The sequence below is a fragment of the Peromyscus californicus genome, unplaced genomic scaffold (genome assembly GCF_007827085.1).
Source record: "Peromyscus californicus insignis strain IS unplaced genomic scaffold, ASM782708v3 Scaffold_11__1_contigs__length_118956290, whole genome shotgun sequence".
Classification (NCBI taxonomy): Eukaryota; Metazoa; Chordata; class Mammalia; order Rodentia; family Cricetidae; genus Peromyscus; species Peromyscus californicus.
Genome location: NW_026294402.1, coordinates 57,517,221 through 57,533,677, shown reverse-complemented (window position 1 = coordinate 57,533,677; position 16,457 = coordinate 57,517,221). Strand labels below are relative to the sequence as shown.

The following is a 16,457-nucleotide window of genomic DNA, read 5'->3' as shown; positions in this document are numbered from 1 at the left end:
AACTATCTTGTTAAGGTTAGAGTAGTGTTTTTTTCTCAACTCAGATTTTAGTGTTTCTTTTTTCTTTTTTGTTTTCTTTTTTAACCAGAACCTATTGTAGAGGATTAAAAACTCCAAGAACCTAGTATTGTGAGCTTGTAAATTAAGATCCAAAGGTAGTTTTAATGTCTTTGTCATGAAGCTATATTTGATGATCTGTGTTTTACAGATCTTAATATTTACTTTGTAAAGTTACTTCCTGAGTGCAATGTTTTATTACAACTTCATAAAACCAGTGTTTAAGAAATTTTAGGAGATAGAAAGGAAATCTTGGCATGAATTTCAAGAACATTATTTTTGTTCTCAAGAATGTTTTAGGGCTGGAGAGATAGCTCAGAGGTTAAGAGCACTGGCTGCTCTTCCAGAGGTCCTGAGTTTTATTCCTAGCAACCACATGGTCACTCACAACCATCTGTATTGAGATCTGGTGCCCTCTTCTGGCCCTCAGGCATACATGCAGGCAGAACACTGTATATGTAATAAATAAATTGTTTTTTGTTTTTAAAAAAGACTGTTTTAGATCCAGGAGAAATACACACAGTTACATGAGGCTGTCTGCTTGCTTTCCCAAAACAAAAGAAGTCAGTGGGATGGTAGAAGGACGTGTGTGACCTTGGATACATTTCTGAATTTCTTGTCTATTTACGATAGGTTTTTAACGTGTGATTTTTTTTTTTTTTTTTTTTTTTTTTTTTGGTTTTTCGAGACAGGGTTTCTCTGTGTAGCTTTGCGCCTTTCCTGGAACTCACTTGGTAGCCCAGGCTGGCCTCGAACTCACAGAGATCCGCCGGCCTCTGCCTCCCGAGTGCTGGGATTAAAGGCGTACGCCACCACCACCCAGCTTAACGTGTGATTTTTAAAAAATATTTTTTGAGACTTTTATCCATGCATACAATCACACACACACACACACACACACACACACACACACACACACACACACACACCTTCCCCTTGGATGTTTTGTTTTGATATGTTAAAACTGAAATTAGCCGGGCGGTGGTGGCGCACGCCCAGAGCCAGGCGGATCTCTGTGATTTCGAGGCCAGCCTGGGCTACCAAGTGAGTTCCAGGAAAGGCGCAAAGCTACACGGAGAAACCCTGTCTCAAAAAACCAAAAAAAAAAAAAAAAAAAAAAAAAAAAACCAAACCTGAAATTAAGTAAGGTCTGAAAAATAGACTTGTGTCTCAAGTCTTGAGCATCATTAGCTTTTCTAGAGAGGCTGTCTAAGTTCTTAATTCTCCTTTCAGGAGCTGTGGGTTCTTTGTAGGAGAATTAAAAGTGGGGTTCGGTGCTTAGGAAGCCGCACATTATGTGCAAGAATGTGACAGCTGTCCTTGACTCTGTAGCTTAGGCTGCCTTCAAACCTGTGGTCTTCCTGCTTCAGTGCTGGGATCATAGGCATGGGCCACCACACCCTGCACTTGAAGCTCTTAAAATGAGTTAACAATAGCAGCCCATTCTCGGATTTGTCGTTAGCGTTCTGGTGAGAAGAAGTAAGATGCTAAGGCCAGCTTCCTTGCAGCTCCTATGGAGCACAGCTTGTATCCTTTCTCTACCCTGTTTCTGTAGCAGAATGACAGATCCCAGCACCCCTGATGAGCTGAGCACCTGCAGTAGTTCACTCGAGATTTTTTTCCCTGTACTAAAAGGATCCTTTTGGAAATGCAAATAGCTAGGCATGGTGGTACACACCTATCCCCAGCTACTCAGCAGGCTGAGGCAGGAGGATCATTTAAATGGAGAGTCAGAAGAGGAGCTAAAATGAAAGCACTGTTTGTGCATCTAGGGGAATGGAGGCTCCATGAGTCAGAGACAAGAAAATAGTGGGGATCCTGACAGAGAAGAGAGGATAGACATCTACTTGGAAGTAATGTACAAGAGAAGCATTTTTCTTTTTTTACAGCTTAGCTGCAGTCATTCCGGGCTGACTTCTTGCCTTGCACTGATAGATTTCAGCTAGTCAGAAAGCATTATGGAATTATGTGGTAAACGGTGGTGGAAAAGACAGAGATACCATGGAAGAAGGAAGGTGAAGCTCTTGGATGTAACAACAAAGTGGGCTGTTGCACAGGTCTTTATTTCTTCTGCACTTGCAGCTAGAGTGCCACCTAAAGGTCATGTGGGAGTGGAGGTGCGTGGCTTGGCGTTTCTAGGAACCCCATCCAGCTGCTGTTAGGCAACAAAACTGCTGAATTCCAAAGCTAGTTCCTTTGCATCTTTATGCCCTGCTAGTCTGAGTGAGTTCTAGGGCAGTCCTGTTTTATCTTACTTGTTGGCCAGGTGAACAAATGGAACAGTAATTGGATTTTACCAGTAAGAAATACATTGCAGTTAACTAAAGGCATTCACCTCTGTGTTACCTATAAAGAAATAACTTTCCCCAAAAGTAATGTAATTAAAATATTTTATATCTTATAAAATATGCTTATATTTATAAAAATAAATTGTTTAAGTTACGAGAAAATGTACTTAGGATTTGTTTGTTTGTTTTTTGTTTTTCGGGGCAGAGTTTCTCTGTGTAACAGTCCTTGCTGTCATGGAACTTGATCAGTAGACGAAGCTGGCCTTAAACTCACAGAGATCCACTTGCCTCTGCCTCCCAAGTGCTAGGATAAAAGGCAGGTTCCACCACCGCCAGGCTTTCTTGGAATTTTTGAAGCATGAACTTGCTTACAATTGCACTAATTATAAGTGATTCTTAACCTTGTAAGGAAGGTCTGCTGACAGTTGTATTAGTCAAGTCCATGTATGATCATGTTCCTAGAATAAGGTTGATAGTATTTAAAATTTAGAGTTTTCATTGAGAAAATGCATTCTGTGGGCTGGAGAGATGGTTCAGCCAGTAAAGGCTAGGTTCACAACCAAAACATCAAGGTAAGATGAAGTGAGTTCTGTATTTTCATTCAAGAAATTAAATGCAGAGTCTGCTGTGTTCTAGGAACAGCAGAGCACAGCATTACACAAGACCTCCCCTTCTCTGTCTCTCCTGAAAGTTTACAGTCTGATGGGAAAGACAGACCAAGTTGTTATTAGTAAGTTATAGTTGTGACATGTGCCTTGAGGAAGGAAGGCAGGGAACTCTGAAGAGACACCCTGGAGCATTCAGGTCCTGTGTCTGTGACCCCCACGATAGGAAGGGAGTGTGCCCAGTGAAAAGACCAGGGAAACTACAATATTGAAAAGGTTGAGACTAGCCGGGGTGGGATGGGGGGGACTGTGTGAATTCATAGGTGCTGTAAAGGTAGGTGGTAGAAAGCCTTAAAAGGATTCTTAACCAGAGGAATGACACAATCAGTTTTGAACCATCTGATCATCAGCTGGGGGATGAGCAAGGGGGGAAAGTCTGATGCTCTGGAGCCAGTTAGGGACCTTTCACTTAAAAAACAAAAAGAAGTTTGTGTGTGTGTGTGTGTGTGTGTGTGTGTGTGTGTGTGTGTGTGAGAGAGAGAGAGAGAGAGAGAGAGAGAGAGAGAGAGAGAGAGAGAGAGAGAGAGAAAGAGAGTGTTGAGGGTGGAAGCCAGAGGACAACTTTGGAGTCCTTTCTTCCACCTTTGCATATGTTCCAGGGGGTCAGTTTGTGCAGCAAGCCTCTTAACTCACTGAATACCACACTGGCCTGCATTCTTAAGCACTCTATTCCACATTAATGCTATTTTCTGAACTGGCAAATGAAATTTTAAAGAGGAGATTGTGAAGGAGCTGCCTGCACTTTTAGACCTGTGGTGTTTGAGGTGACAGTGCATGGAAGGTGACAGTGCTCAGAAACAGCGATACACACCTGACACCTCACTGGACCTTCACTCACATTGCTAGTTCCTCTGGTCTCCTCAGGTGTTCCTGACAGCTCTCCTGTTAAGTCTCCTTCATATCTTAACTCTGCATCTTGCTGGGTAGTGATAGCACACGCCTTTAATCCCAGCACTTGGGAGGCAAAGGCAGACATCTCTGAGTTCCAGACCAGCCTGATCTTGCAGGCCAGCCAGGGCTAGACAGTGAGACCTTGTCTCAAAAACAAAAACAAACAAAACACAGCCACCCTGCTGCTTCTTTGTCCTATTTCTCTCAACAAAGGCGGTCTGCATTGCTCTGTGTACCTCCTCTGTGCCGCTCACATAGTCTGAGCCTCTAGTTCCCCCGAATGTGCTCAGGCAGTGACTGAAGTGGTGCTCTCACTGCTCACTCTGTCCAAACTCTTAGATGCTTTGCTGCATTGGATACCAACCTCGTTCTCCTTGAAATTGTCCCCTCCCTCTTCTGACCTCAACCCCTTCCTTCAGGGGACTCAGAGAGAAGCATCCTAATACTGGGCATAGTGGCCCTTAATCTCAGCACGGGGAGGGAGAGGGAGACTGTAAGTTAAGAGGCCAGCCAGGGCTATGTAGTGAGACCCTGGGGGTGCAGGTGGGAGTATATTGTTAATGTTCCCTGTAATTCCATGCTTGTTCTGCTTTTCACGTCCACTGTTACTGCTTAAACTAGTCCTAACTCCCAAATCTTCATTCAATTCTCTACTCCAATTTGAGATTGCATAAGCTGACTGCCTTCTCCTAAACATTGCTCTACTTCATCAGAAGCAAGAATTTGAAGCTCATCCGTGCTTTGTCAACTGCCAACTAACCCTTTCTCAAATCTGTCTTCTGCCATTGCCCTCGTTCAAATCCTTGTATCTTGTCTTTATCTTTAGAAGCTTTGTCCTAAATGATGTATTCCACCCTTTCTTGGCTTTTCTTGTCTCTTCCCTGGTAGCTGCCTAACTTATTGGCACACATCTGATCTTACCATTCTTTGATGCCCTGAACTCCTGACACCAGTGGAATGAAATCTCCAGCTTCATTTGTGTGACACACAACCACGGATGTGACATTCTTAGTACTTCCCCAGATCTCTCTTTTACTCTTCCCATACTTTACTTCGTAAAGACACATCATATACTCTCCGTCTCTTCCCCCACCGAGTGTTCTCTATGCTTCTAGCTGCTCCTACTGCCTCACTCCAATGGTCCTTTGTTTCCCAGCACCTCCAGAGTCTCTTGGCTCCTATCATCTGGAGAGGACCCCACTGAGCATCCTCTCCTGCTGGCTCTCACATCGTTCTTCTTGGAGTTCTCAGTGCCTCACACAGTCCCTTGACACATAGTAAACTCTGACATTTTGTTGAGTTATTCTTGTTTGTGGTCTTGCTGCCACAGCTTCCCGCATGCGTGTACTTCTATACTCAGTGATTGGTGTTAACTGATGAAAAGAAATAGAGTGAAGTCAGGCTTCAAAGCCTTTTGTTTCCTCTGTTGAGCTTAGTGTGTTTAGTTGTTTTCACCCTTAAAATTCTAAAAGATTGAATTAAAATAGTCTGATATTGAGGGAGAGAAATCTTATAATTATAACCCAGAACAGCACCATCTAGTAGGGCAGTCTGAAACAATCATACAGTTATGTGGTAGTCACCAGCAACATGGCTATTGAACACTTACAATGTGTCAACCAAGGTGCTGAATTTTAAATTAAATTATATTTCAATTTATTTAATACAGGCTCATGTTGCTAACACTAGTAGCTCATAAGAATAGGGATTCAACTGGGCATTGGTGGTACACACCTTTAAGCTCAGTACTTTGGAGGCAGAGGCAGGTAGATCTCTTGAGTTTGAAGCTAGCCTGGTCTACAGAGTGAGCTCCAGGATAGCCAGGGTTACACGGTGAAACCCTATCTCTAAAAACAAAACAAACATGGATTCAATAGCAAGATGGCATTTATACCTGACTAGTTCTAACTTTAGTCATAAAGTGCTCTTACCCCTGCAGCTCATAGTAACACAAGAAAACCACCTCTAGAGGACCTCCTACAGATCACAGGGCATTAGTTATTAGCAGGGTGCAAAGGTTTGCTTTTCCTGCCTCCGAGGTGTCCAACTGTTCCAGCAGTGTTGCTTTAAAGGAATATTTTTCCCTCATTTCATTTCTTTGGCTTTTTGTCAAAAACTGATTGACCATAGGTATGTGAATCTATTTCTGGACTCTTCCTTTGGCCGCATTCTCAGTTACTGTGGCCTCTTAGCAAGCCTTGAAAACAAGAGTCTCCCCCCTTTTTCTTTTTCTGTTATTTTGATTATTATAAGTCCCTTATGGAAAATGGTATTCCAGGAAGTTGACTGAGCATTGGAAAGTTAATCTATAATTCACTTTTTAATTACTACTTCTCTAGATGAAAAAGAGACAGTTGGCTAAATTTAACATCTATTCCTGATAAAAACTCTGAGCAAAATGTTAATGAAACAAGATGGAAACTGCCTCAATGTTACAAACATTTACAAAAAAACTTGAGTTAGTATCCTAGTTAATGGTAAAAACTTGAATCTTCTAAAACTATGAATAAAGTTGTTGAGTGTTGGCGCCTACCATTGCCCTGAGGTCCTAGCCAGCACCAACAAGGAAAGGAAACATAAAGATTAGGGTGTCAGAAATAATTATTATCTTTATTTGCAGATTATTTACACAGAAAAAAACCAAAAAAAATCTCTAAAGAAGCGGCTAGAATAAATACATGAGTCATGAGTTGGAGAATTCATGATAAATACATGTAACTGAATTGTATTTATTATTAATGCATACCTGGAAAATGTTGAAATTCAGACAGTTATACATCCTTAGAGACATGTGGCACAAAGATGTGCAAGGTGTAGATGCTGGAAACTATGAGAAACCCAACTGAAGACTTGAGTTAGATGGAGAGAGACTGTGTCAAAGCAGAAGACAGCCTGACTGCATGCCAGTTCCCTAGATTCATCATCAAGAGATCCAGTCCAGTCAAGACCCTAGTCAGATCTTTGAAAGTATCTTTAACAGGGCAGGCCTGGGCTTCCAGCTCCATCGGAGACCTCTTGCTTGCTTAGCAGGCACAAGACCCTGGGTTCAGTCCCTAATTGTGGGGTAGGCTTTATTACTAACAAATTTACATTAAGAATATAGTCAAGTTAGTAGTTTTCTTCATAGTTTAAAAGAGTCACAGACTTTTTACCCATGTTCAGAATAGCTCAGTTGGTAACAGTGTTTTCTGTTTCTCAGGAGATGAGTTCCATTTTGTCACTCCTTCTAACTACAGCCTCCTGGAAGATTATTCCACTGCCTTTGTAAGACTGGTTGTGTCAGCATCTGCCGTGGTGCTTAATAAACGAGATTTCTGTCATACATGCTGGTGCTGCACATACTTGTTCACACGGCCTTCTTTCTGATACTGCAATACAGCAGTCAGCTAGCCATTCTCCTTCAGGAGCTGCCGGATGGTCTCCCTGTTGACCATGACCTTGCCACACATCCTGTGGGTGCGAAGATGACCAATATATTATGGAGTAGATGAGAACCTTCAATCTGGAGCAGCTGAGCTGCTCATAGCTGCCGCAGAGCCTACATTACCTCACTCTTTGCAAAATGTATTTTAAGACTAGGAGTGGGTCTGTCCTAGCGAAGGTGATTTCTGCCTGTTTGCTGGTTGTAATAGAGATCTGCAAGTATGACTTTAGAACATCTATCTCCGAGAGAAGGAACATGCAAATCATTTTAAGTAACAACTACTAGCATTTATTAAATATAATATTAGGTATTTTAAGACATTTTTCCTTAGGTTAAACTCATTTAATCCAATGCTGTGAGATAACTGTTATTCTCATTTACTAGATTATGGGAAAAGTTACTAAAGTGACTTGACACGTCAAAATTCTGACTTACTGGCCCAATGTCGTATATCCTGTAGGACTTCTTCTGTTTGTTGCCTTTCTAAGTACTGACCACTGAGTTTTGATTTGAAGGCTGTTGCTGCATTCAAGTGCAAGTTTACACAAAGCTCAGACAGTCACTAATACCATTGCAGTGTAGGAGAGTGCAGCTGGACCGATTGGTAAAGGCATGCAGAGTAGACAGTCTTACTCAGGGTCCTCTAGAGCAAGTGAGAAGCAGCAGGAGGAAAAAAATAGAAAGACTAGTGAGAAGAACTAATAGAGGACTTGGCTTGCATGTTTGTAGAGGCTGAGAAGTCCCACAGCGTGCCATCTGCAAACTAGAGAAGCAGGGAAGCACAGCTGAGCTGAGGTCCAGAGGCTCAGAGCAGCCAATGAGATAACTCCCAGCTAGGGCTGATGATGGCTGGATATTTCTGGAGTGCTAGTGTGAATACTAAAATCTGAAAGATAATTCCAGTGTTTTTCTGTTCTGTCCTGCCCACTTCCCAGCTCCCTTCACAGTTAATTGAATAGTCCCACCGACATTGAGGGCAGCTCTTACCGTACCTAGTTCATGGACTCCCATGCCAGTCTCTTCTGACTCCCTCGGGAATATATTTGAATTCTATTTTCATGTTTATTTTCTGTGGCCGATATTTGTTGTCCCTGGGGATTAGGGAGTTAGGATTTGTTACTATTAATTGGAATTTTGTTTTGTTTTGTAACAGAGCCTCATACTGTAGCCCAGGCTATCCTGGAGTTCACTGTGTAGACCAGGCTGGCCTGGAACTCACAGCAATCCTTGTGGGATTACAAAGTCACTTTGCCCTACTAATTTAGTATTCTTTCAAATTATTTTATAAGAAAGGATTAGCTAAGGTTGGGTGAATAGTGACAAACACATAAATTCCTAATTTATATTTGGTATTAGTTAGTATAGTGTCTTGATGGCCCTACTTTCCAAACTGAAATCCAGAGGTTTTGTGGCTTTGGGGATATGAAAGTCGGACTTCGAAAACTTTGTATTTGTAGTCTACAAAATAACTTCTTAGTCTGGCATCAGAATCTCTGTTGAGCTTTTTAAACCACTGATTCATATCCCTCTTCCCTAGTCTAATGTAGTGGTCAGTTAATAAATTAGAACGCTCCAGGTGTAATTCAGATGTACTTCTATGTGGAGATTCCTAATGTAAGGAAATACTTTAGTAGACTGTCCAAAACTTGGGCCATCTAAAAATTCCAAACTGTGTGTGTGATCACGTACTTCATCAAAGCTGGCTTCTTAGTTCTGTTAGTGGCAGTCAGTACCCAGACATTTGCTTGTCAGTTTGTCCTTCCTCCACTCCATTTTCTTCACTGTGTCATCAGTGTTGTCACGATTACTGCACAGAAGCCCTGAAATTGTGGTTGGTTGTGCTCACAACCACTCCACTACAGGCCCCTATTTCTAAGACTTTCAGAATATATTCTCTGGTCATTTCCTGACTCAGTGTTTTCTGTTGTTGGCTGCTGTCTTCGGAGGTTAACTGCTGCTCAGGGTTTACACGTGGTATCTCAAGTGTTCTGTTGCTGTGAAGAGACACCATGACCATGGCAGTGCTTACAAAAGGAAGCGTTTAATTAGGACTTGCTTACAGCTTCAAAGGCATATCCATTATCATCATGGCAGGGAGCATGAAAGCAAGCAGGCACAAGCTGGAGCAGTAGGGAGAACTACATCCTGACCCGCAGGCCAAGAGAGAATGGCCTTGGCTTGGGCTTTTGAAACCTCAAAGCCCACCCCCAATGACACACTTCCCCCAACAAGACTACACCTCCTGATCCTTTTCAAATAGTGCCACTCCCTGGTGACTAAGCATTCAACTGTATGAACCTGTGGGGGCTGTTCTCACTCAAACCACCACACACGGGACATATAGAGAATCTTTTATAGTAAACTGGAGGACAGTAAAAGAAGAGCCATGAAAAGTAAAATTATTGCTGGCTCCTTTTTAAAAGTTGTAAGAAGTTTGAACTGAAAAGACTTTAAGAAGTTATCTGGTGTACCTTCCAGATTTACTGACAGTAACATTAAGCTGAAAGAGGCAGATTGACTTGCTAAAGATTCACAGTGTTGTTAATGGGTAAACGGCAGGATTCAGTTTTGTGGTAAAGAAAATAGTTGGACCTTTTCTTTTCATAATATGTTTATCATTGATCTTTATTACTCCCCCTCCCCTTTTTTTTGTTGTTGTTTTTTGAGACAGGGTTTCTCTGTGCACCTTTGGAGCCGGTCATGGGACTCGCTCTGTAGACCAGGCTGGCCTAGAACTCACAGAGATGCACCTGCCTCTGCCTCCCAAGTGCTGGGATTAAAGACCTGTGCCACCACTGCCCGGCTTTATTACTTTCCTTTAAGAGAATACAAATTAATCATAATTTTAAAGAAAATTACTGGTGTCTTAGAATAATAACTGAAAGGGGCCAGCCATCCCTGAACATGTAAGCTGCTGTTGAACGTTTCTATGGACCATGATGCAGGGCCAGTGTTCTGCAGGAGCTTCAGCTAGGCTACGGAGTGAGGCTCTTCTTCCCTTGCTTCCTCTGAAGGATAAGCTGTGTGACTGCTCTTAGCATTCCAGTTGGTTGATTAGAAGAGAATTGAGTAGATTATTTTTGAGTTACTTAGCTTTTAGATTTTAAGCTCCTTTTAAATTTGTTATATTGGTAATATCTTTAATAAACTTATTCTGTTTGTTTTCTCTTCAATGCATTTCAGTTAAAGAGAAGTTAACTGCAGATCCGGACAGTGAAATAGCTACCACCAGCCTGCGGGTTTCCCTTCTCTGTCCAGTAAGTGTTTGCTAATGCTTGTCTTGAGGGTAGTATATACACTTCTTCTCTCTACTGAACATGAGAAATTCTGCTTACTTCAAGAATCTACCCGCTCTACACTTTATCAAAATGGAGAGACACTGAGGCATAGGACTGTGAGCTGAATAATTCTGAAGTGTGCTTCTCTCGTGGTGTAGATCATCTAAGTACTGCCTTCAGTAAATAACTGCACAACTGTTTTTCAGGTTCCAGTTAAAAGAGCGGAGTAAGTGTACACACACACACACACACACACACACACACACACACACACACACACACACACACACACGAGAGCACCAAGCCTGGTGACCCATGCCTATAATCTCAGAACTTGGGGTGGGGTGAGGTGCTGAGTTCGATGGATTACCATGAGTTCAAGGCCAGCTGAACTACCCCCATCTCAATTTCCAAAAAAAGAGGAGAAAATCCTGTTGTGCCTGACTGCATTCCTTATACCTATAGAATTAACTTAAGAGTACTTATAAACCAGAAAGGGAAGTTTAAGAAACAGTCATTTGAATGAAACAAATATCAAGTCATAAGATTTTACCAAATTATTAAACCTATAAGCAAAAAAATAGTGTTGTTGAAGTTCATTTCATACCTAATTTATTGGGCCCATCAGCATTAGGGATGGCAATTGAATATTGCCTTCATATGAAAGAAGGTGAAAATTAGTAATAAATTACTGGCATTTTGATTACCTCTTGTTCTATAATCCAGTTAACTATTTAAATGTATGAAGAATGAAAGGATACATGTGTTTCCTGATTTGCCAAGCTTTCAGCATTGAGACCCCACTAACTGGTAGTTATTGTGTTCTTGAAGGAGTAAAAGTTTTCTTAGCCTTGTATTGCCTACTAAGCCTTGACTTGAATATAAAGTCACTGGTGAATGATTAGTTTTCAATTCTGTCCTTTACATGTTTCCTAAAGCTGGGATCCCTACTCCTTACACACTTTCATGGCCATAGAAGAAACACAGCAGGAGCCACTAAGACCTGTTGCCATGGCTCTGTCAACTGCTCTATGGAGGGCTTTCCTTCTGAATCTTCTTTAGCCCGTCTCCTTAAGAAAAGTTTTGTTAGTTAGGCCATTTTGTTTTTCAAGACAGCGTTTCTCTGTGTAGCTCTGGCTGTCCTGGAACTCACTTTGTAGACCAGGACAAACTCAGATATCTGCCTGCCTCTGCCTCCTGAGTGTGCCATCACTGCCCAGCTAGGTTATTATTATTAAAAGTTCTTTAATAACCAGATAAATGTTATAACAGCCTAAACATAGGCTGTAAAGGAACTTAGGGTTGGGGGCTGGAGAGATGGCTCAGCGGTTGAGAGCACTGGCTGCTCTTCCAGAGGTCCTGAGTTCAATTCCCAGCAACCACATGGTGGCTCACAACCACCTGTAATGAGATCTGGTGCCCTCTTCTGGCCTGTAGTCATACATGCTGTATACATAATTACTAAATAAATAAATAAATCTTTTTTTTTAAAAAAAAAAAGGAGCCTAGGGTTGTTGTTGTTGTTTATAAATTGATAAATATACATGTGGAAATAGTTGGAGAATAAAAGGACAATCAATTTTTTTTAAGAAGCATAAAGTTGGCTCAAGACCAGGAAGGTAGAAGGTAAGACAGAGGAAAAAAAATAACTTAAACAAAATATTTTAAAATGTCATATTTCATTCTTTTTCTCCAAATCCCAACTTAACTGCTTCATTTCTTGCTACTTCATTTCATTGTAAAACCCCAGTTGAGAGGTTATGATAAGTTTAGAAAAATACAGAAGCTTCATTTCCCACTCAGATCACTAGAGGAGTCTTGTTTCTTGGCATTCCCAACCAAGTGTTTACAGCTGCGCTAATAATGTAGTATTTATAATGTTGAGCAGACACATGAAATGTGTTAATATAAAGAAGCAGCCCAAGGTATACGGTGGCAGTTTTATTTATGGAATGAATTTTGCATTCTATGCTTCAGGTGCTTTCCCATGTTACTAGAAATATTGATCACATTTTGCTTCTTACACTTCTTGATTTAGTGAGCCAGCTTCTAATTTTTATTCCAAGTCCCCCTGTGCTCCTCTCTCATTAGTTCCAACAGTTTTAGCAATTCATTGTAAATTAGCATCTGCTTTCAAAATTCAGATTATAAAAAAAAACTACTATAAATAATATATAATTACAATAAGTCATGACTTCCTATCTGGCTAAAGGAATAACTTCCTACAGTTACTGGAATATCAAGGCCATATATTTTAGGTATGTTTTTGCTCAAAAATAAAATACAGTTGTGATAACTCATCTTTATATCACATTTATGGAATCATAAAAAGAGATTTGTTCTTTGAAATATGTAAATATGCCATCTTACTGTGCATTTCTGTTTCCCTTTTGTAATATGCAGATCTCAGAATAAATGAGTTTCTGTTATTTGTGTGCCATTTAGCTAAAGGCAAGAAAAATAATTAAAATGTCTTTGCTCTTTGAGGATTGTCGGTTCTAATTTATTAAGAACAGAAACGGAAATGTTGAGAAGTCAGATATGAGCTGTGCCATGGATCTATCCAAATGCAGATATTTTAGAGTTTATAGAAGAAAAAATAAACTAGAAATTTATTTTATGAGTATTTATGAGTATGAAAAACTTAGGAAATGTTTTTTCCTTATATCAGTCATCCTTTGTATTTATAAAAAAAAGGTCCACATTGTCATGACATTGTTGGGTCCTGCTGGTAGACACTGGCTTAGACTTAGGTTTTTCTCATGCAGCATCATGAACTGTACGCACCATGAGTAAAGTCAGCCTCACTAGAAAACATCTGGGGCTTGTTTATGTTTGTCTGTGAATGACGCAAACATCCATTTGTCCCACAAAAGAAGAGAACTTTGTAATCAAAAGACTAAACTGCTCAGTGCTCACCCTTTCCGACACCAACTTAGAGATAATCGATGCGTGTTTGTCTGATAGACGCTTAAATCTTTAGTGACAGATTTTAAAAATCAGAGATAGGAGGATTTTTCACATAAGAGTTATTTTATAATTCTTTGAGGTGGCATTTGTAGTATAAATACTAAAAGGCCATACCTTTGAGCATGAACTTCTGCTTTCTTATGCTATTTATGACTCTCATTCCTGTACTGTTTCCCTATCAGTTTGCATTCAGACTGTAGGTCACCTTGTTGGTGACGCTCGCCACAAAGGCGTGGGATCGTTTTCTTGCCTATATGCACAAAGGGCTAACTAAATAGCTTCATGACACCTTTTACTGAACTTGTATTCAGTTCCTATGATTTGATTCCCATAAGCACATAAGAAAAGGCCAAAGAACACAGTAGTTCTGGCAACAGAAATCTATTGCCTGTTTGCCATTAGCTAAGTCCAGCAAGATTTTCCAAGTTATGGTCTAGTTGATGGTGCCAAATTAAATTTTCATCTTTTTATTTTTATATACATTTAGTGGGAGGGACATTTGGTTTTTGAAACTGAGAGTCATATTGCCCAGACTGGCCTCAGACTCACTATTCTGTCCAAGGATGATCTTGAAGAGTTTCTAGTGTTCAAGTGTTGGGATTCCAGCCGCACATCTGTGAGTCACACACAACACAGGAACTCAGGACTTCCTGCATGTTAGGCAGATGTTCTGCTGACTGTATCTCAGTCCCAAATTCAATTTTTATATCTTAAATTAGACCTTAACTGTGAATTGCAAATGCCTATTGTTGCTTAATATTAAGTGAAGAAACCATAGGCTGTAAATCCTATGGGAGCTCAGTGCCAGCACACTAAGCTCCCAGCTGCAGAGCTGTTAGGCTCCTCCTGATGCTTCATGGAGATGGTGAGTAAGACAGGAAGAAGGATGATTTCAAAATCCAAGCACCAGGCCATAGAATTTACACTTTGAGAGAGGCAGTTTTCGAAGGCTTTCCTTTCACATGCCTTCATTCCTGTAATCCCCAGCTGTCAGTCACATCTTTCAGACATAAGGAGTTTTTCTTAGGACTGCTAGTGTGTACAGCTGACAGTTTATCAGTATATACAAGACTATCGTTCTGCAGTATAACAGGTACTTTTCCAAAGCTGGGGACAAGGACATGAATCTGACCTATTTCCTATAGGAGATACACAAACAAATAGTATAATCTTACTTAGGCAAGGCTAGAGCTGGGACACAAGAGATGAACATGCTTATTTTACTCTGGATCTCTCCTCTCCCTGCTTTGGGTATGATAAAGGGACATTCCTCCTGTTTTAAGCTGATTATGTGTCCAGTGTCCTTTTTAAATTCTTTATCACTGCATCCGGTGGAAATAAGGAGGAAATGGTGCTACTTTCCAGATAGAAAAGGAGGCCCAGAGAGGTTAAGTGTCTGCCCAAGAAGTACAGTAAATCATTGGTACCAGAACAATAATTTAGGGCCCTGTGACAGTTGGTTTCCTCGGTAGACCAGGAAATTACACGTTTCCCTGAAATTTTTGTAAGCCAAGAACTTTTTTTCTCTTTTAACTCACAAACATACAGAAAGTCTTTTTCCATGAACTTAGAAAGTAATATCTTTATATAAAGTGAGCAGCTTACATGCTCTGTGGCCATTATAGACTTTGGGGAACCTATAGTAGTTATGATACAGCATTCCTTGTGCAGGTCCCCAGGCAAGGTTTCTGCCTTGGGCTCAAACAAGCAGCTTAGGACAAAGAAGATGTTTATATGTGGGATAGAGTCAGTCTGTGTCAACTCAAAAATTAAAATGAGGCAAGAAAAATATCCCTGAATTGTCTAGTGATGCTTGAAACCCAGGGATGCTGACTGTGTGATTATGCCCAGTGAGGAGAGAAATACAGAGTGCACAACACCTGCCTTCTGTTCCAAGCTACCCCTAGCCATTATGCCTCACACTGGAGGAAATGGGTGATTTTGGCTTCATCTTGTGAACTAGAGAGTCATTCAGAGATGAAGATAGAGTCCATACTGATCTCTGTGACTAGCCATAGTTAATTCTTTTTCTAAATGCTTAATTAGATGCTTCTTAACTTTTTTCAGATCAAAGACTGATTTAAGAATGTGAGAGTGTGAGAGGGCTGGGAATATAACTCAGTAGTAGAGTGCTTGGCTACCATACACGAGGCCCCAGGTTCAGTTCCCAGTATCACACACACACACACACACACACACACACACACACACACACACACACACACACACACACGAAATATGGGAGCACTTTCAAAGGGGTTCAGGCCTTCCCAACAAGAAACTCACTTGCAGCCTGTAGAGGTAGTAAATGGCCTTGTGGTAGACTAAATAGTCACTGTGTTGATATTCAAAGATATATTGTAGTGTTTAACCTGCAGGCAGGTTTCTCAAAATAATGTGTTTTATGTTCTTCTGTGGTATTGAAACACAAACAGTGCAGACGCAGCATATTTTTATATTAAAATTTTAACTATTAAAATTAAAATGTAAGTATAACACTTTCTCATTTCCCTTTCTTCTAATCCCTCTCAGGTACTCACTCCCTTGCTCCCTCTTAAAATCATAGCCTCTTTTTCTTCAAGTGTTATTATTACATACATTTGTATTTATACACGTGTGTATTCCTAAATATATAAATACAGCCTGCTCAGTCCATATAATGGACTGTTACTTGTATGTGTATCATTTCAGGGCTGGCCATTTGGTATCTGATAACCAATTAGGTGTATCCCTGGGGAAGACTGCTTTTCCTACTCTCAGCCTTGCTTAGTTGCCTCTGTATAGTTCTTTGTCTAGGAGTGGGGCCCTGTGAGATTTCCCTGCACCATGTTAGCATGTCTGTTGGTGTGATCCTTGTTCAGGCCCTGTTCAGGCAGCCATGTTA

The 16,457-nt window shown here is 40.7% G+C and overlaps 1 protein-coding gene across 1 annotated transcript in view; it reads left to right on the top strand.

The window, feature by feature from the left end:
* The window catches only part of Pias1 (protein inhibitor of activated STAT 1), a 122,430-nt gene that overhangs the window by 87,693 nt on the left and 18,280 nt on the right, over positions 1 to 16,457 (top strand). The window contains exon 8 of the mRNA XM_052763382.1: positions 10,509 to 10,582. Coding sequence (XP_052619342.1) covers positions 10,509 to 10,582 — 74 coding nt within the window. The remainder of the gene's footprint in view (positions 1 to 10,508; positions 10,583 to 16,457) is intronic.